The sequence below is a fragment of the Falco naumanni genome, chromosome 4 (genome assembly GCF_017639655.2).
Source record: "Falco naumanni isolate bFalNau1 chromosome 4, bFalNau1.pat, whole genome shotgun sequence".
NCBI classification, from domain to species: domain Eukaryota; kingdom Metazoa; phylum Chordata; class Aves; order Falconiformes; family Falconidae; genus Falco; species Falco naumanni.
In genome coordinates this window covers 74,983,515-75,008,826 of record NC_054057.1, presented here as the reverse complement: position 1 = coordinate 75,008,826, position 25,312 = coordinate 74,983,515, and the positions used below count along the sequence as shown (strand labels likewise).

Here is a 25,312-nt window from a genome sequence, read left to right as displayed (position 1 = left end):
TCCTAACCTGCTCACTTCTGCTTGGCCTGCCAGCATTCCTAATGTCAGCACACAGCACTGCCCTGGCCACACTTGCCTCTCTCATATATGCAGCATGTCTTATACCCTGACTTCCTGCTCTGTCCTGTCCTGGGCCCGAAACATTATTACTATTAGAAAGTCTTACACAACCAGCTAATGTTCTTTTTTGGACGGTGTCTTTCTAGTTAGTCAGAGTTCACTAGCCCTGTATACTATGAACGAAAAAAGAGTATCTATCAGTCAGCACTGATAGGCAAGCACAGTTAAAGCAATGATGACTTCCTTGATGGAATTGCTCTTGAATTATTTCATTAGAAGATGAAATGTTCTAATTAGCATTTAAAGCCAGCTGGGAGCATGTGTCAAATACCAGCCTAGATTTCAGATGACTAAGGAACAATTCCAAAATAATTCCAATATTCATTGGAACACAGAATATTCAGAGGGTTGTGAAGCATGTTAACTAACCAAGTGTTTGAAAATGGGTATTCAAATATGTTCAAGAAAACTCTGTACATTGAGGCCATTTAGCAACAAGTCTGAGTGCAGCTAAAAAACATTCAAGTAACCGGCACAAATATCTTTTAACAAGCAGCTGTCTTACATACAATCTCTTTAGAAATGGAAAAAATTTCTGACAAAGGCTCAACTCCCCAGGTAAACAAAGAACTGCTCTGAAAACTGCACTAAAAATTAAACCAAAGTAACGTTGAATCCTATTTGATTTTGTTTTCTTTCTGAGACATAATCATTAAAAATGAGAAGTGCTTTTTCCATGATTGGTGTTTACACTACAGTAACACTTAAGAGAGGCTTAGAAGGATTCCTAGCCTCATTGTGCTAGTGTTCTGAGCACATGTAATAAAAAATTCCTCCTCTAATGAGTTTATACTCCTGGTTAATGAGAAACAGCTGAAATAAGTAAAAGAAGTTTAATTACTTATGCGTTTCATGTGAGCACAAGACTGGGAATTAAGAACTTGTGCCTCAGTCCTGGCTCTGGAATGGAGTGTTTCTCTGTGAAACCGCAAGGATAGTATTTCCTTATCTGAGGCTCCGTCTAGCTGGATTAATTATCAAAAGCTTGTGAAACCCTCTGAAGATGAAGAGCATAAGATTATCAAGAATCTTCCAAAATTCATCTCTGTTCCCTTTCTTTACACTCCTGAAACAGTATCGTGGTCTCCAAAATGCAAACAGTAGCATCTGTATCTTCCATAGCATTGTTCGTCAAATGATTTCAAACTGCCTTGCAAATAAAATGCGCCACAATTTCCAGACCCACAGCAGGGAAGTAAATTGTACACTGTCACTTTGAAATGCTGTGATAGAGCATGGAATTGGTCCTCAGCCATCTGAAATCTAGGCTGGTATTTGGCATGTGCTCCTAGCTGGCTTTAAATACTATTGAAATGGCTCTAGTCTGAAACTCCAGGAGATTCACCATATACTTAACTTGGACAAAGCCTTTTTTTTTTTTTTTTCTAGTCTCTATTTATCTTTTCATGTATTTCCTCAATACTGTATGGAAATCCCCCAAGGAAAAAAAAAAGGGGGGGGGGAGCAAACTATGCTCAGCTGTTTTATCATGAAGTTTTACCAAGAACTCAAGTGACTTGCTTTTCAAACCATCAGTTTCCAGTTTAGAAATGGATTGCATCCAGTCGTACAGGCTCTATGACCTTCCATCCAGCTGCAAAATACTATGCAGATAACCCTTCAGACCTGTGGATTCTTCAAGGCAGTAAATATGGGGGGGTTGTGAGAACTGCTACGTGCTTACAATGTCCGGTGAAGCTTCTGTGAACTGCAGGTGCTTGGCACAGAGCTGGACAGAGCTCTGTTTTTTTACAATAAAAATAACTGCATAATACTTCCACTCCATAATCTCAAACAAAGCCTTGAATTCCACTCCCTGCCACTAAGAATAATGCTTCCATAATTATTGTGTAATAATGTGTTTATAAGTTGTGACCAAGCTTATTCCTCAGTGTGCCAAGATTTGGAACTGTAGTCCAACCTAAGTCAGTGCTAAACAGGAAGGCATGAGAAAAACTAGGAACACAGTTTACATTATACAGCTTCTTTAACAGTAGCATGGCCGTATCAAACAAGCCTGTACATCCCCTTTGAAAACCAGAGGGACAGATTCAGCCTCCTTTCATCTACAAATAGCATCACTGATCACAGCCCTGAAGTAAGGCCAGGAGCTGTGAATTCTATCCTGAGTCCAAGAGAGAGATTCATGGCAGAAAGTATTTCTCTGTATAATTAAACGTGACTGGCACTTGTTCATACACATTGCAGACTTAGAGTTGCTACTCCTGCCAACAAACACAGGACCTGTCAAAGAGCAAGACCTGAAGAGACAAAAGGTACAGAAATTATTTTCTGTCCTCATGCCATCTTCTAAATGAGAAATAGAATTTACCCCATGGACATTTTACATTATTGTTTTCTCTTCAAGTTTAATCTGAACCACCCTGCTAATGTGAAAGGAGGAGTATTTAGGACCTCTACTGGCAGCAAGTTCATGCATGTAATTCTGGAAACTATATTCTTTTTACTTATATTAACCTTTCCTCTAAGCAACAGTAGCAAATGTTCCCATCTGCCAAGAACATGCATAAGTTTATTCAAGAATAAGCCTAAACTAATTTTAATCATTTCCAAGATATGCCAAGGAATATAAAGGATTAAATATTTCACATTTTCCTGGGGCCATTTCTAACTCCAGATAGAGAAACGGCACTGAATGCACTCATTTCTTTGTAAAGACCTGACTGTACAATTAGTTCCATAGCTGGAAAGCGCATTCAGCAAAGATGGGAGCCCCTGTGAAACCATCAGACTGGGTCTCCATGCAGAAGCTTAAATGGAAGGTTCCTTATGGCTTTTTGGTGGTCCTGTTGCATTCAGTACAGAAGGTGAATTCCCTGGTCCTGAGTATATATGCAGCAATTTGGCTGAGAAACCTATTGAAGCAGACAGCAGATTATCAAAGCAGGATTCCTGTATGTCTTTTTTTAACTACTCTCATCGTATGAGCAGAACTACTGAGAAGAGTCATCGGTCTGTAAAGTTCCTTTAATTTAAAGGAACTAATTAAAGACTTGCTTTAATCTGTGCCCTAAGAGTGCCAAAGCGCACACTTCCGTAACATCTCTTACTCAGAAAACAGACAGCAAGTAAGCAGACTGCCTGTGTAAAGGAAGGTGTTTATTACAAAGACATCTAAGGCCTAGATACTCTGCTTTGCCTATTAAGGCAAATCCTTAGGATAGACCTGTGCCATCCTGAGCCACAGCAGAGACAGCAGCAGCCTCAGCTCCTCAGTGTGCTGACTCCAGCCAAGGAGACCATAGACTAGCTAAACTCAAGCTAAGCATAAAGTACTGTGCCAGCAAATCCCTCCCGTTTGCTTTCACTGGCACCAAGTGGGAAGATGAAGAGGAGGCCAGAAATACAGGCTCTGTGCCAGCTAACAGTTGCCTATGTTAGAAAAACATTTTCTTGGGAACCTCCATGCTATTCTGAATCCTGCATGCTGGACTGGTGGTACAAACAGGAACCTTGGCCTTCTGCTTTTGCATGCTAAATTTAACTACAACTCTAATTGCCTTAGTTTATTTTTAAGCCTTTCTTGAGTTGAGGCAGCAGGTTCATTAAGTACAAGAGATTTTAATCTTGTTTCAGGAACTCATTAAATACCTCACTATTTTTTGAAAAAAAAAAATATTCAAGAGCCATCTGCTGGCTGTTTGGCACATCGCTGCTAGTGACAACCCCGCAGTCAGCCCAAGAGAGTGACCTAGAGTGAAGCACAAGCCAAATCCAGCTCTGATGTCAGAAGAAAGATTTAGTGTAGGAAATACTTTGCAATTTTTACAATTAATGGGCTTTTTTTTTTAAGCTATAGTAAAATAATAGTAAGAGCTAAACGCTGGGTTCAATTACATTCACACAGGTGCAAACACAGTTGCTTTGGTTCACTGTAAATGAAAGCATTTGGTCAGAAGGCAATTTATACTTATGAGATCGTTTGAGAATAATACAGCTATATAAAAATTCGGTTAGTGTGTCACAAGATCATTAAAATTGAAATGAGATTTTACAGTTTTCCTTGACTTCTCCAAATATGTATATTGCACCACTTTGCTGGAGATAAATTGGCTTTTCTTGGTTTGGTACAGAACTAGTCCAAAACCTCTTCCTTTCATAACTGGTAGATCAGGCCTTTGTACATTCTTTCTACTGAGATGTAAATTTCACTTTCTTACAGTTCTTTTCCTTTATGCCTTTACTGCACAGCAATAAAAATGGAGAATTTTTAGATACTGCTTAGGACATCACCTAAGTGCATTCATGTAAGCAGCTTTACACTGGAGTTTGTGAGATGCCCAAGTGCGGTCCAGCTGGGAAACTGTTAGGTCAGGATCCTGGGACCCACAGCCAATGTCCTTGAGCAACCCTTTGTGCTCAGGAAAGACCTAAGAAAAAGGCAATTTCAAATGCTGATGCCAGTGCTACTGCCTTAAAAAGATCAAGACACTCATACAACAGTAATGGGAAACACAGGCACCTATTTTAGTAAGACAGGTAAAGCATCAAAAGCATTTCACTGACAACTGTGTAGATCAAGGCATCTACTACAAGGAGAACCGTATGGGACCAGTAACTGAACTAAAAATATTTCTACAACTTTTGGAAATCAATCTCTACTTTCAGTCATACTGTGCTAATCCAGGGTAGCTATCACAGGAACTGAACATACAGTGAGTGTTTCAGCATACTCTTGATGGTAAGTATGACCCAGGAATTCTGTCAGGGATTTTCTTATAGAAGTGATATCAAAGTAAGAATAAGGTCATAAAAGGGCAAGGAAGATTTTGACCATAGTATAATGTTAATTTTAGCTTTGTGGGAATGCAAGCAGAAAATCTTTTGGTTGAAAAATCTACCTGACATTAGTAAGCTGAGTCAACCATGTATTAAGATTAAAATCCTACCAATTTTGACAGAAAGGTTATAGAGTCTATGTTTACAAGATGGAAAAGAAAGTATCTGCATAATATATTTGTTCAGCTAGAATGACTTGGTTGCATGCCTGAATGTTTTTTTTTTGTAAGCCAGCTGTAAGGCTAAGCTGCTATAAGATGATGATGGTGGCAATATAATTACCAATACAAGGTTAGCCAAAGTGATTGTGTAGCCAAGAAAAATTAGATGCCTCAGTATGAATCAACACATTAATTTTCCAAACAGTTCAGCTGTATAAGGTAGATAAATCAGTGTTCATAAGGTACTGGTAACAAGGGGATTCCTAATAACTTTCAAACTACATTATCTTGTTCTGCCATATCACGATAAAACGATAAAGGCAAAGAGAGAATCAAGCTGAAGCCCCACTGAGAACACCTGTTTTGTTCCAGTAATGAAAGAGCTTAATAAAAGCTAAATACTACTTGCTGTCTGTTAAATTATCCCATAGCTGGATGTAAAGTATCAGGGCCATGAACACAACCCCCTGCAGTGGCTGAGCTGCCTGTATTCCAAGGCCAGTTCCAATGCAAGCTCAGGCATATTAACTTGAGGATGAGGCTGCAGTGGAAAGAGCTGTGTGAAGCCTCTGCCAGGCCCTTCCCCCTTTGCTTGGGAGCTGCATTTCAGCTGGGACACTTGCCATCGGTCCTTGACTGAGCTGCACTGCAGCTGTACCTCTGCCTGGCCTCACCTCATGCATCTGAACCCTGCCCTTCACTGATCTGGCTTTGTGGCTTGATCTCAGACCTGCTTCAACACTACAGACTTCCTGGGCGATCACTGGGCTGCCTGCTGACCCTGTGTACTGTCATCACTGGACCCAGTCCTGTCTGTCCCTGACTTGACTTCCTGGCCTTGATCTTGGACCTACTTCATTACCACAGATTTGCCAACTGGTTATCCTCAACAGACCCGCTCTGCTTTTTGTGTTTGGGTACTGTGAGTCTGCTCTCCTCAGTGGTGAGGTCTCTGCTCCTGCCCGCCTCGCTGTCACCCACAGCTCCTGGCTTGTCTTCCCTTACAGAGTAATCTGCTCGTGCTGCTCCCCCACATAAAACTCAGATATGAGCTTGGCAAAAGTAACAGCTATTATCTGGATCCCTCTAATGGGAATGTAATACAGAAATCAACATTAGTACTAAGTTACTCTATTGTAATACACAAGATGAATGAAATGACAGATCAAACCCACTTAATTTTACATCCTCCATTTAACTGTTTTACATACTGTGCAGCATTCCTTCTCTGTCTTCCTTGTCAATAACACTTACTCTGCTCAAATACTGAAACAAGCCCTATGCACATTACTCCAAACTACAAATTCAACCTGACCTTTCAGCACACATCACATCACCACTCTGCTGGCTTTCACCAGAACTGTAGATGCTCAAACCAGTTCTGAATTAGAGCCAAATGTTAAAATGTGGTTAAGGGTCCTATTTTCAGAAGAGTTCAACTCACGCCAGTCTTAAGTTTCACTGAAAGTTTGGGTGGTGGAGTGAAGCAGGAAAAAAAATATCATAAGAAAATCAGATTAGTCCACGCATTTTAAAAATAAGAGGTGGCTAGATTGCAAAAGTATTCAGACACCTAAAGACACAGACTTGACAGGCAGAATTCTTAGGATGGACCTGCTGATTTCCAGGGTAACTTGGTACCTGCATGTCTGGAAAATACAACTGGATATCTGCCCCTTCTTTAGATGCTTTAAGTACCTCTGAAAGTTAGTTCTTACTCTAAGTTACCTGCACTGTTTTTAAAGTGTTCTTCCCAAATCTGATTCTCAGTTATATTAGTGCTTCCCACAGAGTGAAGCTAAGTACAGCATTTGACTGAACTAGGTTAAGAGGGAAAAAAAAAAAAAAAAAAGACAGGAGTATTAAATCTGAATTTCACTGCTTTTCAATTTTATACAAGTCTAATGTAACCCTAATGCAGCTTTATAAATTTATTCTGCATTTCTTTCCCAGCATCTCAGCTACAGTAATTGCAGAGTTTCTAAACTTTCCCCTGATTATTATTCAATTCAATTATTTATGTACATTATAAATGGTCAGAGGAATTCTGGAAACTATGACAAGTGTTCCAGATCTGAACATCTATCATTGCCAAAACAAAGGACTTAAAAACCAAATTTGAAAGTGTGCTGCTCTGTCAAACACTGTGGCTTGTTCTTTGAATATACATGTTTATATATAGATATTAAATATTTTCACTAAGACACAGCTGCCAAATTACAGCTTCTTTAGTTTTAAATGTCAAAACATTCCAGTTTTTCTGTATTCCTATGTGCAGCAAAGGAAAAAAGAAAAAAAAGAAAAACTTGTTCTAATTTAAAGAAATACTGCTGTCAAGATTAACTTCAAGTAATCTTACAAATTACTTGTATTTGATAGATGATGCTGATACATTTTTCATTCTTAATTTTAATAATTAATATTTCTGAAGAACGAAGAGCAAAGTTGTCCACAGAATGCAGTTGTTATGGGTTGTGCTGATTTTGTTTCTACCAACAGTGCCTCCTAAAGTTCAGGTGGGTTTCCCTCAAGCAGACTGTAAGTTAGTTTAGGTACCAGTCAGCTGTTTCTACAGCCTTCAGAAGCTGAGTAAATCCTTATGCCAATGTCCATCCTGTCATGACTAGCTGGCAGTAAAATCATTAAATCTACTACAGGCATATTTACACTGCAATTCAGTTACAGAAAGACTACAGCGTAGATACACCCTGAGCCATACTTGAGAGAAAGCACATCACCAAGCCGTTATCTTCATTTTATTGGCTTCAGTGCAGCAAACAGGGGAAATGACAGAGATGCAGAATAATTCAGCAATTGCATTGTCAGGAATGAGTTAGCAAGGCTCAAGTATATTTCTGATGAGCAAGTAAGTGCCTGCATCTTAATCAGGGCTAACTGGAATTTGGTGGTACCTCCCAGCAGACAGAGAGGAACAAGCCTGAGGACTAGATTCACAACCTGGACAACCTTCAAAACAGAGAGCCCTGTATAGTGTGCCATCCCTGCCAGAGTAGGCTGACAGGGGGAAATTCAGCTGTCAGTTTTTTAGTCCTTTACTTCTCATCAGTGATCAATCCAGTGTTTAAAAAATGAGCTTTCAATCTCCAGAAATACAGTAGTCTATTGCTTACAAAACAAACAAATCTGAATGGTACATCCCCCAGTTTGGGGTTGTAAGGTCTTTCAACTTTTGTACGGACAGAAGCACTTTGTTACAGCTGTTAGCCCAAAATAACTCATTATGGTGGACTCATGGACAAATCCTGGAATTTCTCATCTCCTCTTACCTTCTCAGGTGGCCTTGTGTTCAGTGAAATCAGTGCAAGGATGAATTAGGACTACATATACAAATTTTCTCAGAAGGAAAACCAGCCCTGTTCTGAGCCACATTTTAGGCTCTGGGGAAAAATATCAGAATAATCTCATACGCCCTTAATCAGGACATCAGCCAAAAGCAAAATCTGTTACTGAAACAACAATCCTCAAAACCTACCCACAAAACTGAAAGATAAAGCTACTAGGGGCCGACAACCAGACAAGACTCAGGATAGGCTTTGCTTTAGAAGTATGACAGTAGAAATAATTCACTTTTTAGAAAAAGTTATGAAAAATCATGTGTGAAAGTCTGGCTCCATGAAATAGATGACATTGAGCCCCCTGACTCATCTCATCAGGTAATGGTGCTCCATAACAAACAGATTTTAAGAAATGCAATAAAAATCACATTTTGTTTCTAGGATCACACTTGCATTTGGGTAAGAAGCCATTCGGAAAGGGACAGTCCTACACTTAACTACTAACCATGTGGAATAAAACAGGGGTTTTCTCTGCCATGGGCTGCTTTCCAGTAACTGACTGCTGAGGCTTCAATGTCTCCAGCTGCTCCTGGAATCTGTGTCTCTCTTTCATCTGTTCTTCCTTTTGAGATAGCTCTTTCTTGCTTTCTTCTGTCCTGAAAAATACACAGATTCTGCTTCGCTTAAGCTTTTCACTTGGGCGAAGAAGCATCCTTGTTCCTCTGTTTGCATTGCTTTTTCCTTATATTTATACCACACACTTGAGGGTGAATCATGACATAAAAGACTAAAATAGATTTAGAAAGCACTTATGGTGTTTGTGGGGGGACACAAGAACTTGTCATTGGATGAAATCACATCTCTAAAAAAAGAAAACCAAAGAAAAGGAGCAGACCTCAAGCCTCTGATAAGTGGCAACAAATATCTGGAGACCAGAGCTCCATTAAGCAGAGGCATGTTTGTGATGTTTCACTCCCCATCTCCACACCAAAATTCTCAGTCTAACTTAATTTCCTTTCCTATCTGCAATAATACAGTGACAAGTTTCCTCTGAAGGCCTTCCATCTTTCTATATTTTGATGTCTGCATAAAGATTTCATCTGACATTTCCATGGCAAAAATTAAGTTCAATTTCTTCTGAATTTTTCAAGCCCCAGGTGCCACAGTAATAACTAGAATAGCAAGAAAGAAAACTGAAATTTGTCAAAATTATTTGAGCTATTACTCAACAATAAACAACCCAGATTCTTGCCAAGCCATGGTCTGCCATCTATGTGGCAGGCTAACAGGTAGACAAAATGGGGTTTTATAGAATCAACGGAAGCAATGAGCTTTAATGTCAGGAATCCCATAGAGGAAAAAAACCTGCAACCAACCATCTGCCATTTAAACCAAGTACACAGTAGCTACAGTTTCTAAGTGGCAGGGCAGGCAACTGTTTAACACTGAGAAAGTAATAGTCTCTAGAGCAGGCAGATTCTAACTCTTTCAAGGGCTCCTATATCAAATTCAAAATGTTAAATTTCACTCTGAAAATAGCAGGCAGAATATAACCTTTGAAAAGTCACTATAATGGAGCAGGTGCATAAGGCACCCACCTGATTTCACTTTAAAATTAGACTTTATGCAGAATACACTACATTAAACTAAAAGTCCAATGAAGCAGAGGCCTAAATAACTCTGCCATTTCCTCAAATGACACCATTCTTATTTCTGTTAAAAAAAAGTTTTCCAAGGTATCCCTGTGGTACATCTCATTCCTTATCGGTGTACTTTGTCCCTCTAAGCTCTTGCACTTTTCTTGGTGTCAAGGAGTCAGAATTGCTTTCTTTGGGGAAAAAGTTACATGGGGAGACATAGAATCTTAGAACTGCTTAGGTTAGAAAAGACTTTTAAGATCATCAACTCCAGCCGTTCTGGTTTGTAAAAGGTTTTTTCTGCTGGGAAACAGAGTAAGCCATTTTCTATACCTCCTGGGAGCACAACAACAACAAAAAAGCTTAAACTGGAGATAGGATAATTTAAAGGAGACTTAAGGAAAAGCTTTAGACTTAACAATAATTAAACAGCAGAATGTACTACCTGGGGAGTCAAGGAATCCTCACATTGAGGACGTCAAGACCAAGTTATATAAAGATCTGCCAGGAAAGGATTAGATTTTTTTGCCTCACTATATTGGTACAAAGAGACAGACCCTTCGAAACCAATCTTTTATATGCTATGCTTAGTAAATCTCAGAACTGTTCTTCATAAAGTAGATCAATAGCATGTTATCCTCCTCTTATATAGACTAAAATCAAAAGAAAATGGCTAAATTTACAGTGTCAGAAGTGCCACAGCATGTCTAATCCCAGATCAGTTCACTAATGTACTGAGCCTGGCTGCCTCTAAACCTTTAAGCAACAACAGCCAGGATGGGCTGTCTTTCTAGGTAACGAAACAAGACATCCTTTTGCTCCAGCTTACAGACCAGATAAGTAATGTTCTTTAATCTTTGACAACTAGTTAAGCCATAATCAAAACTACTGACAACTTTTCTTGTGTGATACCTTGGCAATTCTGTTGTAGTTAGAGACTCTGGAGCATTTCCTGAATTTTGAACCTTCTCGGCTTCTATTTTGTTTCCTTCTTCTATGTCAGCTCCATTCCCCCCACAGCTTGACAAGGGGGTATTTCTTTTCTCTGGTTTCAATCTCTTCAGTTTCCTGGGATTCACCTTAGTGGTCTCTTGCCTTACTTTAAAATATTGGTTTTGACTTATGTTAGAGGAACCTATTTCTTCCAGACTTTCTGGATCCTGTTTTGTGCCTTCAAGTTTTTCAGTCCGAGTAGACATTCTAGGAAGCAGCTCTGAGTCTTCTTTACGGGCTGTACGGAGTTGTTGCAGTAGCAGGCTTTTCCCTGAGCAATTCCTCCTGCAAAGAAAATAAAAACCTGATTTAATCAAGGTAAAGTACTGTATGAATAAATTCAGACTCTGAGGAACTTCTCATATGAGTGACACCACACACCTACTAGAAGAGCCCTGAAAAAATTTAATGTTGGCGTGGAAATTAAGAGTCTACATATTTTTGTCCCCTTTGGATACAGTGGTTGGTATTCAAATAAGTACAGCAGAAAAGTTCTTCTAATAATTTTTAGGATTTTTGAGCGTTTGCCTTAACTTCATCCACGCCTCCTCCGGGTTAACAAGACTGCTAAACTGTCAACAACCACAGTATTGTCATAGTACTCTGTTGTGAAAAGTCCTATCATGATATAATGGGCAGATACAGTTATTTTGTCTTGCAGTTCTGTCCAATGATCGGCCTCCCAAGTCATCTGCTACAGGAGGACTACCATCAATTCATAGCTGGTCTACTGATTATTAGCAAATAATATGCCTTACTTTAGTGGCAGCTGAAAGTACACAGACTGAGTAACAGATTGACTTGGATATTAATGATGTGGTTAGGTGGTGTGTACAAGTACACAGCATCATACCCCTGTCTTATCTAAAGTAAACCTATGCTTCTCAGAGCAAAGGATAAAACAGATGGAGAGTATTCCTCCTCCTTAAGGATCTCACATCTCCTGCCATCATAACCAGAACCATCAAATGATCATTTATCATTGATGACTGGACTACTGAGAAACATGCCTAAGTAGTGGCAATTTTAGGAGAGTGCCATGTACTGGAGAGCAGCCTTACAGTATAGTGCTGGAGATGGTACTGACTGTCCAAGCACTCTGCAGATAAACCAACAGTGTATTTTCTAGGCTAAGTGCCTGGAAATCAAAAAGACTAAGCCTCCAATGCCTGAATACACTGGTATATTGTACCACAGAATATGTAGCCCTGTTTAATAATTCCAACTGGACAAGAGTGAAACTAGCATCGACCCCTTGTGAATGAGATCAAAATCTTGCCCTACTGAGACCATGAGGCTTTGTTATTTAGAAACAGAGCTAAATAACATTTGCCAGGCATTCCATTTGTGTTTGTTCTTCAGTAACATTAGAACAAATTAAAATCCAATCAGCTAAGCTCTGCTGTCCATCACTCCAGATTTACACTGATGCAACTTCTGTATTTGCATTAGTGCCAGTGAGAGTTCCCCAAGCATCATCTTGTCCCTGCTTTATGCTGGCTTTGGATTAGATGTTCTAAATTATATTGAGTGTTTAGGCTCCGTTCCTTGTTGAATCATTTATTCTTTCAAACCATTTAAAAAAGGTAATTGGCTGGCACAATACAACAAATGTTCTGCTTGTCCTCTGCACTACTGGAATGTGAACTTACATGCATCAAACTTCTAGATGTAATCCAGAGCACAAATGCAGTAAGATGTTTAAAGCCTGACATGCCTGCTTCACATTAAACAAACATCTAAACCTATGGGTATGAATCAAGCCCTGAGTTTAGCAACAGGAAATGGCTGGCATCTGTGCATACTGAAGAATTTACAGTTTAGGATTCCATCCATCACACTTCCCTCCCCCCTTCCCCTCTTCCTCTCCTCCTGCCAATTAAGGGGAATTGAGAGCATCCCTGCCCACACAATGTATTCAATATTCTCTTTAAATCAAGATCTATCCTAGCCTATCTTATTATTTCTAAAAATAAAGGTTTATCTGAGTCAACTCCCTACAACATTTTCAGCGTTTGGTTCTGAGTCATTTAAAAGCAGTTCTCATGTCACTCAAACAAGTCTGGAGAAAGACTCCGGTTTCCCAGCCACCCAGGACTACCTCTACTTGGTTTTGAGCTGTTTCCATGCAGCTGTACAGGAGCAAGGTGCTACACTGCCTCAAGGGTCAACAACTATTTTCTAGCTTCAGTATCTTCACCATGCAACAGAAAAAGAGTGATCTCCTGAGGCCAGATTGAAGCACTTTCACTATTGGGCTTTTTTGTGGTGAAGACCAGGAAAGGAGATATTTCAGTACACGAGCTATCACTATAACCACCGTTAGGGCAATTATTTTACTTTCAGAAAAAAATAATGTTGTATCATTTGAATTAGGGTCGTGGTAAAGAACCTTACATTCTCCGTTCTGCTTGGTCCTTTATCATCATAGGCTCTTCCTCTTCAGCTGAGGTGTCACTTGCACTACAAAACAAATTAGACCATATTAGTTAATTCTATTCCAACTGGGTGTTGGCTTTTTGTCATTTCTAGGATGCAAACTTAGAACAATGAAAAAGGGAGAGATACTTTCAGGGAAGATCTCCAGGTGTTATAGATCATTCTTCACACTATGACTCCAGAAAAAAAAAAGCTTCAAGCAACTACTTCAAAATGCATTAGCTCCTCAGTAACTATCACCTGTGTTAACTACAAGGTCTCTTCCAACTACTGTTTTCTTCAACCCCTTGCTGCAGCAAATACACATCCTGAGAATGGAGCAAACAGCTACCTCGGACACTATGAGCTCTAGGGAAAAGGATGTTTGCCAGAATCTCTTGCAAATTCAGAAGAATTTGGCCTCCCATAACTGACTATAAGGCTCTTTTATTTTAAAGACAGAAATCTGTCTCCTACAGTTGCTTGCCAGGAATGTAGCAAAGGATGTCCATTTTGCACAGTGCTGTCAGAATGCTAGCCCAACTCAGACATCTGCAAGCATTGCTTTGCAGTCACTGCTCACTCCTTTATAGATGGAAACTTTCTAAATGTTATTTCCCTGGATGATTTGCATGTCCCCTTCTGTGCTGCCTGCATCCCCACACATTTACTTGTTCTGAGACAAGTTATGCTCTCCCGAGAACATCTGTGCTCAGACAGGGGCCGTGCCTTCCTACCAAGGTCACAGAGGTGTGGAAGAAGTGAACACTTTTGAAGTTACATTTCACCAGTATGAGATGCAGAGAAGGTTTCGCCTTTCTACTTTTTGTTACTTCTCACTAACAATAAAGCCAGAATTTACCTTTGTTTCTCATCAGAGAACATTACTGACTTCTGTGGTTTAACTTCTCTTAAATCTATGTACACGGTTACAGGCTCTGGCAGGCACTGTAATCTCATCATGTCCGTCCTTAGAGAACTTCGTGAAGACGGTAGCAAGGCAACATCCCTAAGTATAGAAAACACTGTTTCAGCATGTCCTCTGCCTTATCCAGACAAGAAGTCCTGCAGGGTGTGGATTATGATCAAAACTGGATTGTGACAGGAGCTTTGTGCTTGGCTACTGTACAGATTCAAACTGCTTCTGCCTACTATCCACCACCTTTCAAAGCTGAACTTGAAAATTCAGCTTCCCCCAAGGAATACAAACCACAGGCAGTAATAAGGGATATTTAGGTCTGAAAAACTAACAACATCAAACCATTCTGTAGAACAAATGCAGGCAGTTATGGTACCAAAGAACTTAAAAGTTTGAAGAGCCCAGTGCCAACCAGTAAATACAGGTCCCTTTTTCTTCCCTGCCTCCTTTGGCAATTCTGTTTTATCCTTCAGAGCATGCAAAGTGCAAACCATCTTCATGGCTCTCCCTGCTCTGGCAATGAGGATACTTGTCACCTTCCCCTCTACAGAGTTGTTTCACTACTGTTTCCTCTGTGATGCCATCATTGATGTTGATCCCTCCAGTCTGGAAACCCACTTCCTTCACACAGAACCCTCCAAGATGCACTGACATCTCCACTGATACCTACCAAAAAATTATCCTGTATACCTCAGGTAAATTGAGGTACCAGCAAGAGAAACTGGTACCCTAAATGACAAAAATAAATGTGATCATGATAATTTGCTTAGCCTTGTTTTCCTGCCTTTCTCATTCATCCCAAGTGTCTGGTAAGGTCTAGAGTCTCTAGACAAAGGTGGTGGTTGATGGAGAACACTAAGGTGGCAGGATATTGACTGTTTGTCATCAAACACACACGAAGGACTGAGTCTTAGTTTTTCCTTTTAACAACCCTGTTGCATATTCCAACTACAATCAGCTTTCTGCAGAGACTACAGAGAAAAGCACCTATAGAACACCATCAGTTTCAGGTACCCCTACTGGCAGTCACGATTACCTCACACATATGACAGAAAAGGACCTACTTATTCTCTTGCCGTTCTTGAAAGGAGAGTTTGGCTGATGGCCACCTGCAGTGTGGAGACACGGTCCTGGACTGCCTGGCACACAGCTCTTTCAGCTTTTCCATGAGCTGATTTTCAGACCTACTCCTGAAGGTCTCTATGAAGAGCAACAAAAAGAATCACCAGTTGTGGTCTTCTGCCATGGGATCACCCAACACACCTCCCCATTTCCACATCACCCCTTTCTCTACAGCCAGTCACAAGGGGAAGGATAAAGATACTATTGTCATCTGGCTCCAACTCACTTCAAACCTTCATCCGTCTTGTCCAATTCACTTTTAGACCATAACAGGCCACAAAGCACTGGTTTCAAGCTATGAAACCAAGATGAAATCTTGAGGGAAGCTAATTAAAAATGTTTTACAGAGGCATTAAAAAACCCGCTACGATTTCAACATTCAAGATGCTGCTGCAGGAAACAGGAACCTGTTTTATATATTTTTGTACACTTTCAGCAAAGTTGGTATTAATTTAGCAATGTTACCATGATCTGCTGAGGAGAAAGCAACTTCTGCACGAGTGTTATCTTTCTGCTGCACCAGCTCCTCAGGATCCTTGTGTAGATCCCATTTCTCAATATTCTGAAAGAAGACAGCCAAAATGTGATAGAAAATTCATTCCCAGAAGACTGCTACAAAAGACCTTTTGACTCACGTTCTTTGTAGTAATTCCATCAGATTCTTCTGGCACATATAAATACACAAATGGCATGGAAGTTCTTATTTCCAGTACCACACAACTATCACTTGCCACTAGATTAATCAGTGTGTCACTCTGTCACAGTTACTTCAGCATAAGCCTCAACATTTGGCACAACTAACAAAAGGATATTTACAGTCTGAACACATAATTGCCAAGGCTTTGCACATCTAGCATAGCCAAGTGCAGTATAATTACTAAGAAAACCCAGTGAAGGATTAATGAATGTTCATTCAAATATAACAAAGGTGGAGTACCTTCTCCTTCCCCACTTAAAGCTGCAAAGTCTAGAAGTTGTTTCTACAATGGACTGAACTGACAGCTCCTTAAAAAGAGAAACATAAGCCCATCCAAAATATCCACCTGGTCCGTCTTGCCATAAGCTGGGACGTAACTCATGTTGTGGCCTCCACACGGCTCAGTCTTCCATGTGCATTCGCATGGTGGAGCCTTTCCAACAGGAAGTAGTCCCTTTCATCCCTCAAACCCACTAACAGTACCAGACACCAGCAGGTTTTATTTCCCTCTGGCCATCCCCCACAAGTACCTTTCCTCACCCTTTCACTGCTTCCAATAATACCCTAACTGCACTGCCAGCCTGCTTTAAGCAGTTCCCCAAGGAAGTGCTGTAACCAAAGGAACATATCTGCTCTGTCTCTTTGGACACTGCATCTATCCAGTTGCTTCACTGACTTCTGCTGAGGCTTTTTCTCTGAGAATCATGAACCCTTTCAACATAGGCTACAGAAAACTACTGGTGACAGTAAAACAGATTAAAGAACAGCCTGATACTGATCCTGAATAATGCTGAGAACTTCTTACTGCCACTAACATGAGAAGGACATCTGGCTTTTCACTCCTTTGAGATGAGGCCCACAGCTTTTTCCACTCCCTTCAACTTCCGACTAGGGAAAATTCCCATTCCTCTAGGTACAGTCAGCATCAGATACAATCTCACAGCTGCTTATCAGGCACTGAAGATAGGACCATCAATTTCGTTGCTATGAATCATACACACACGCTGAGGGTATGCTCACACTGCACACTGCTAGCTTAAGTACAAGAACCAGTCTGCGATGACAGAAGTTCATAAGCATTTAAAGCACTGATTGCTATCCCCTCCAAATATTATTTGAAATGAAAGTTTGAATTAAAAATATTCACATCCATCGAAATACCATCACCAGAACTCAGAAATACTCATGAATTTTTTTTAAAAGGAAGGTGGCTGTCCATTACAGCAATTGTCAGAACTACAACTAACATGTATTTCACAGGACCACTCGAGCTTTTGAAAAGCACAAGTAGCCTCCAAAACAAGCAGTTTCACCTTGTAAAAAACCTCCGTCATCTGCCCCTCCCATTTAAGAGAAGATTCTCTCTCTGCCCTGAGCAATAAATCTTCACACATACCTGAACCATGATTAGATCTATTCTAATATTACATGCTGCAGCTGATGAAAGGTAAAAGCCTGATGAAAGTCACAAGCTGAAGTCTCTCACATCAACACAAAGCTAATACTGGTTCAACAATATTGTTGAGATGTATTGGTCTGGAAGAGTGAAGAATGACTGACAGGTGAGCTTACTACAATGAGAACTGTCACAGGTCAGTACAGGTGCTGTTTTGATAAAACAGCCTGAAGAGAAAGACAACATATGCGTTTGCTTTAATTATGATGCCATTAGTACTAAGCTTCTTTTTCAATAATAGTGCTTAAATACAAAGCATTATAATAAAAAGATCGAACTACCATCTAACCTGCTGTATTAAGGCTTAATCCTCCTAACCCTTAACAGGAATAGCAGTATTGTACTATACAGAATCCAGAAGAAAAAGAAATTAAGATTTGCACAATTTCATTTCTAATACAAAAAGGAACTTAAAAAAATAAAATTAATATTAAAATAAAAAAGAAACTGTACATTAGTTTTAACAACTTTACTTGACATAAACTGAGGTACCTTGCTGAGCGAGGATGAACGAACCACCTTTCAAATCTAAACACATACAGCACGCACACAAAGAATACATACAGCTTTGCCCTCACTTTATGGAAGCGAGAATACACTAAGCTTGATCTCAGTACTGACCCAAACTTCAGTTCATTGAAGCCAGTGATATCAAACAGGTTCTGAAAGGAAAACTATACCTCCAGAATTAAAAGAGCAACTAACTTAACACAAGGTGAAATGGGAATTAAAGCTAGAATCACATAGAAAAGATCCCCGCCAATAATGGCATGGTTAAATGATGCAGCACAATTTAAAACACAGGCACACAGCTGTCTTCTTTGCCTATACTAGAACAGCTCTAACACCAAAAAAGTTTATTTCTGTGAGTACAGAAAGGGGAGTGAAAGGGAAAAGGAAACATCTGTACTCTGATTCTATAGAAGGCTTTGAACAGAAATACCAGGTTCATGTTCTGTGCTAATTAAGTCCTAATGACCTTAAAAATCAGTAGAAGAAGCAGAGATCTGTAACTGCAGCACTGAAGACACAACCTCTCCACAGCAGTTAAGTGCACACGAGCTGGTAATCTCAGACCTAAGCACCTGCCTTAGGTGAAAGGGATTTAAGACTTCAGCAACAACCCTAGCCACCTTCTCTTCTCATCTCCAGCATTACCACAGTGCTACAAAAAAGACAAGATGCTGGAAGGCCAGCAAGCTCACTGTTTTAATGCAAAGTCTGCCTGGGACCAGAAAAGTTCCCACCTTCCCAGGGAGAGATGTTGTGGTTGGCTTCCCTGGGCCAGACCACGAACCATGCCTTTTGCTGCCATTATGGAGTTTTAATGACAGCAACATGAGAGCTTTAGGTAGTTTGTACAGCACATGACCCAACAAACCCCAAATTCAGCACAATGAAAGCAACAAAGAGCACTGTGGCATGTGCAAAATTTGGCATTTAAGTTCTTTATTTTAGTAGATTCTGCAAGCAATGCACTGTGCTCTCTACCCCACAAGCAGCACTCACCAAGACTTTTTACTTACCTGCAATGACAAATGGGTCAGTTCTTGAAGATTATCGCCTGAGGAGGTTTCTTCCTTAGCAATTTTTTCTACATTGATGCTAATTCCATGTGAGGGAGGCTTGTCATCTAGCTCTGGGTGGCCTGGTAACGGCTCCAAAAATATTTTGGAGAGTATCTTTGTCTCTATGAGCTTCCTTCTCTCTTTTTGACTGCCTGGCTCTTCCAAAGGCAATGCTGTATTAAGCCAAGTGTTCCCTCTTTCCCTGGCCTGTTCCCTGCCCAGTTCTTTCTCTTCAAGGTGATCTGTGGAATCTCTATGAGACTCTTCAAGAGCAGCTCCCTTTTGGCTTGCAATTTCTTCAGTATGGCTGGCAAGATTAGGAGTCTCATCTTTAATCATTTGTATATCTTCTTTTGCAATGACTTGGGCACCATCTTGTTTCTTCTGAAAGCCAAAACTTTCCAGATCTCCGTTCCAGGTCTCCCATGGTAGTCTTTCTGTTTCCTGGGTTTGCTACAGGTAGAGAAAATACACACACACATTAAGTCCTACCTCCCTAAGCTTTAGAAGCTTACAATAAACCAAAACAAAGTGATGCAAAGATAGCAGCTCCAACCCAAACACCATCTGGACACAGCACACACCATGTCCATGATAAAAAACATTAAGACTATTTGTTTTCCAGAGACTTTAACTTCAGGAAGTAATAAACATCCTTGAAATTAATTTTCCTTACATGTGCTCATCATATGACTTTTTTCTCACCAAGATAAACAACTGGGAAAAAGCAGCACAATGTTAGTCTTCCCAGAATGGAACAGTAGGGTCAGCTGGCTCCTCTTCCAGCTTCCTACAATTGCTTCCATGATGAAGTGATGAAGATTAGCCATGTAATAATTTTATCTCAGAAAAGCTGTTCAAGGGATAAACTTTGCACTCATCCTCCTTCCTACACTGTCCTAACTAACTCTACATTTTCTAGATACATAAAATGATGGCTGAAATTATTTCAAATCCTGAAAATTTTAGGGCCATTGCACAGGAAAAAAAAAAAAAAAGAAAAGAAAAACTTCAAGGAGATGGGACAAAAAAGGTCTAAAAATCTCAAAACCAGGGAGGCCACTATAAAACTATCACTTTAAAGTCACTGTATAAAGATCTAATCTCCAATAGGAGAAAGTACTGTGGACTATGCTCTTCTATCACACAGTTCAGTCAAACAGGTCAAATAGCAGCAGCTACCCACACTAGAGACAACCAGAAGAGTGGGGTTACAGTAGTACAGCCTGTGCACAACAGTCAACAACCTGCACATTTGAGCCTTCCAGGGAAAACTCCATCAGTTCTTCTGACAGGTCAGGAATTAAGTTCAGCTGTTCCCGCTGGAAAATGAAAAGCTCCCCATCGCTCTCACAATCAGACTGCAAACAAACAACAACAAAAGTGAAGTTAAATAAGGGACTGTATTACACACCTAAATAGCTGCTTTGCAGTGACAAATACTATGTTATCACCACTTGACTGAAGTTCAGAGACAAGAATTTTCCCCGCAGTTGCATCTTCACTTGACAATCTGATAGCCCAACACTCAGCAGCCCAGGCTGCCTTACAGCAGCCTAACATTTGAGCAAGCTACAAATGTAAAAAACACATAAAACATTGAATTACTACAGAGGCTGACAACTAACATCCCTCTCAGCAAAGCTAGGACAACAGTGGGCAAGTTCTCCGACTCCCAAGTGATTTTTTGCACTACTTCATTTACCATCACAGAGCAGCAAGAGCAGGGCTGCTCCCTAAGGGAAGGAAAGCACCTAACTGCAAAGCCAGGAGCCTCACCAGGGAAAGCCAAGTCCCACAGCACCTAAAAGCAATTGAGCAATACAGACCAGAGACAGCGACCAGCCTGAACTAAGAATCCAGATCATAAGACAATACTGTGGTGATGAGGCAGGTGGGAGATTAAGCCTCAAATTCAATTCATGCATGAAAGTCTAGAACACTCTGAACAGTAACTAGACACCAGTGCTTCCCCAACATAGCTCAAGAGTTAAGGCCCACAGCTGAGCTTAAATAGAGCTGCCGGGCTTGTGGGTGGGAGCCCCAGCTGAGGCTGGGCAGGGCCATAAGGGCTCATTACTGCAATCAGGACCCTAACATTCACTATTTAGAATGTAAAGCAGTATCTTCACTTGGTTAGACAGAGTCTAAATAGCTTTGAAAATCTCTTTTCTGAACATAAGATATGCATTCGAGATGAATCCTTATGCATAGACACCAAAGTGAGATTAAGCATCTCCTCAGCAGTCAGGACAGACATTTCCTGCTGGTCCTTTTGTTTTACAAGTGTATGTTTTCAGTAGCTCACACCACCGAGAATTTTCTCAGTGTGGTGTAATTAATTTCTCTTAACATGAAGCAAACAACAACAGAATTTCTTTCCTCTTAATAAATTGCATATCAGGGTACTAAAAGTACTTCAGGGCATAAACCACATTTGTCAGTGCCATTCTCAAATGCAGGAGCACCGCACATTCAGGTTACAGATCTCGGATGCATAAATGTATCTTCGCACAGGTGGAAACTGCTAGGACAGAGGTGCAGCACTGAAACTGCAGGCTCAGCAGGCTCCTGTCTCACTTTTCAGCCGGATTTTTTTTCCAGATGTAATAGAAACAGAGAATTTGGAGATGTTTATAAGTAAAAAATCTATTTATAGAATGGTATTTGGCACCAAAGTACAAAGCTATCTCTGTTTTAACCTTATTGTACACTTATACAACAAGAATGCCTAAAAATAACTTGAGTGTTGAGCCTTAATCTATACTATATAGATGTGTATTAAAATGCAATGTTGTTTTAAATAACTAGAACAGAATGTAGGTAGAGGGGAACTGAGAAACAGCGAGGCATTATAACTTGTCCAAGATGTTAGTGACAGAGCCAGGTGCAGAAAACAAGTCATGGGGAATCTGTATCAACACTTTATCCAGTAGATCATACTGCTTCTGATGATTGATTAATAGTAAGCAATAGATACCCCATGCAGGCATTTCTGGCTCCTTCACTGCTCACAAGACTCCCTTTGTCGCATTAAGGGCCACACTAAGTTAGACTAAAATATATCCTTTCAGATATTCAGATAAAAATATTTTTTCAAGATTATACATGTTTGAAAATTAACAATATATTCTGATTTGGAAAAAAGGCCACTAATAATTGAGTCTTGAGGCACATTATCACCTTGGAAAAGTCAATGTCAAAGCTAGTATCTTGGAATAGAGAGGTAGGCATTTTTATTATTTCCACCACATTGTTGCTGTCCTGTGAAGAGAGATTTTCCTCAGCCAAGAAGCAGCTGGTCCCAGACACTAAGACCCAGCAAGTAAAAAACCTGTTACAGTGAAGAATACTGCTCAATACCAGTCTTGTGCTTATATTAAAATATCAGTGGCATTGTGCTTCTTTACAGGTAGGATTGAAGCAAAAAGGGCAACATGGCTTGCAGAGAGTTACAGGCTGGGAAAAAAGCAGAATTCAGGATTGAAGTATCTGCCAAATGCTTTTTCCAGTGGTACACAAAGTCTTCAGGAATATCACTTTCCTATGATCCTCATACATAGAAAAACATACTAACAGGCCTACTGTCTGGCAAGTATGTTATTGGAATGAATAGCACAATACTCTCAAGCATAAAACCTTATAATTTCATTTTAAATCAGCAGTATGCTTCTTTCAGACTATTTTTGACTGAACAAACTAAGAAGAAATGCAGGCTCATTCTACAAGATGCCCCCTACCCTCCTCTTCCCAACCTAGAAATACTTACTGTCTGGAGAAATCAGTCCCTTTTGCAGGTTTCAAATACAGCAAGAGGAGATGGCAATTACACTTTACAATTAAGAGATAATCCACAAAGCTGTGGATTAATGCTCACTGTTAACGATAGTCAGAACAGGTTGTTCATCAAGGATACCATACTAGCTACTCAGAAATGCCTGGCTAAGGTGACCTTCTGCTTTTAAGAGATTTTTCTAAAAGACTGTGAGAAAGAAAAGCAAGTTCCAGTGCTTACTGTGGAAGTGTCAGAGTCCAGAGATGGGAGCTGATCTTTCACTGCAGCAAGTATGGCTTCCCATTGAAATGTTCGGTTGCTCAGAACAGGAGCTGCAGGAGGCTCAGATGGATGCTCTGTCTCCTCACTTTGCCCTTCTAAGGCCATTCGAACAGCTTCCTTTCAATCAAATGAACGATGAGCTTAAGTAAACCTCACAAAAGAACACAAGGGATAACATCAGTACAAAACAAGAACAAAGCATGTGCATTCAGGGTCAGCACCGTTCTCAGCACTCCTAGGGTTTTCACTGTCAGCAGTGAACGATAAAATCTGTATTTTTGGAGTTGTTCCTTCCCACCTGCCTTGAGAAGGCTGAGAGCTTTCTGCCCTGCTCACAATATACACCCATAATTGGGGCCACACACAGGGCAGTTTAGTGCTTCATTTATGAAGTGTTTTTTGGGATTCTTAGCCACTGACTTGTAACTGTTCCCAGAAAGGCATGTTCCCACAGCCTGCAAGGAGAGGGAAGAAATGCAGTGAAGGCAAGGCTGACACCTCTGCTCTCAGCTGGTTTTAACTCCTCTTCCCTACTCACATTCCCCTCATCACTGCTACAATGATAGATAAAATTATTTGGTTGCTTTATTCCACTGGGTTTGTGTAAAAATAATTGACAGGAGGCACGCTCTTGGATTTTGACCTCTCAAAGTGTTTATAAAGTGGACTCTTCCCTCATGCGTTCCTTGACGTACATGAGGAATCAAGACAACACAGTAGGGACTATCACTGTATTAAGAAGTTGGGTAATTAATCCTCATGAAAATGTTTGGGGTTTAAATTTTATGCTACAACTGCATGGTTTCTGGTGGAGTCAATTGTAATTGGAGTAAATAATTTCTGTTTGGCAAGAAAGGTTAAGAGGTTTGTGACTGCATGTTGTTCAGTACTGAAGTAACTGTTCAAATGATTACACCATCACTATTATTTGCCTTCACATGGACCAATACAGTAACACTCCCCTAAACATAAAATTAAACTCATCTCATGCCCTGGGAAGCTTACAACTTGCAAAGCATGTTTGCAAATACTTCATATGCCACAGCCATACAGCAGCGGCTTTGTTCAGGTGAGACAACCCCTGAACCTGACTGGAGGGAAAGCCCCCAGGCTGGAGTACTTTGACAGTATGCGTAAGTTTTTAAGGGCAAGGGGAGTAATATGGGGATAAAAACAAACTGCCTACATGGCTCCCTCTGCCAACTTGAGAGAAGGTCAGTCTCTCAAGGTTGAGTATGTTATACCCAATCTGACTTATCAATGTAACAGAGCAGCTTCTCTGAGAGCAATCAGTACTGTTTACAGCCAAGTGCAGTCTTGTTAGACAGCTGTAACACAACAGGCAGTTTCTGGAGAGCTTGGGGCAATTGAGACGTGAAATCCATGTCGCTAGAACTGACGTTTTCTGTCACATCCACCCTGGGGGTCTCGCTGCCAGGGGTGTGACGGCAACGAGGCAGGCGACAGCTGGAAACAAACCTCCGCTTGCAGGCGGTGCTGACGGGCACGCAGCCCGCCGCACAGCCAGGGAGAAGCGAGCGCCTGCTCTCAGCACCGGCCACGCCGCACCGCCAGGTTTGGGGCCCGCAGCGCCCGACCGACGCCCGGCGGGAAGCCCTGAGGGCGCTCCCTCACAGCCACCAAAATGGCGGGCGGCGCGGCGCATGCGCCCCGGCACCAGCGCCCCCGTCGCCATGGCAACGCGGCCAGCAGCTCCCCGCGCCCCGGCCCGCCGCGGCGCCCCAGCACCGCCCCCTCCCCTCCTCACAGCCCCCCTGGGTGCCGCAACCGTCCCTGGCGGCGGGGTGAAGCCAACCGGCGTAGCCTATAAAATGACGGGAAAAAAAGCAACCAAAACCAGGGGCCAGTCAGCAACAACGCAGCTTTAAGACCTCCATAATCGCCACTCCACCCGCCCATATGCTGCTGGTACTTTTAGTATCCACCCGCCCCCCTACCTCAGCCACCGGGCTGGGTCCGCCCGCCTGCTAGAACCGCCCGCCCTCCCGCGAAGCGCAAATCCCATTGGCTGACCTTCGCTCCTCCTCCTTACAGAGGCACTTTTTAT

At 41.0% G+C, this 25,312-nt stretch overlaps 1 protein-coding gene across 6 annotated transcripts in view; it reads right to left on the bottom strand.

Moving 5' to 3' along the window:
* Window positions 1-25,258, bottom strand: part of DNAAF8 (dynein axonemal assembly factor 8) — a 95,204-nt gene extending 69,946 nt beyond the window's left edge. For 4 of the 6 annotated variants that reach the window (XR_005827668.1, XR_005827667.1, XM_040592879.1 and 1 more), the window contains exons 1-9: window positions 23,203-24,292; window positions 20,435-20,548; window positions 19,146-19,640; window positions 15,932-16,028; window positions 15,409-15,544; window positions 14,288-14,434; window positions 13,405-13,470; window positions 10,927-11,292; window positions 8,883-9,033 (exon numbers count right to left, since the gene is read on the bottom strand). Coding sequence is in view for 4 of the 6 variants with exons in the window: in XM_040592879.1 (XP_040448813.1) it covers window positions 8,883-9,033; window positions 10,927-11,292; window positions 13,405-13,470; window positions 14,288-14,434; window positions 15,409-15,544; window positions 15,932-16,028; window positions 19,146-19,640; window positions 20,435-20,548; window positions 23,203-23,349 (1,719 nt within the window). In the remaining 2 variants the exon portion in view is untranslated. Of the gene's footprint in view, window positions 1-8,882; window positions 9,034-10,926; window positions 11,293-13,404; window positions 13,471-14,287; window positions 14,435-15,408; window positions 15,545-15,931; window positions 16,029-19,145; window positions 19,641-20,434; window positions 20,549-23,202; window positions 24,293-25,202 lie in introns of those variants that run through there. The other 2 variants (XM_040592880.1, XM_040592881.1) reach the window with 2 other exon arrangements.
* Window positions 25,259-25,312: the final 54 nt, after the last annotated feature.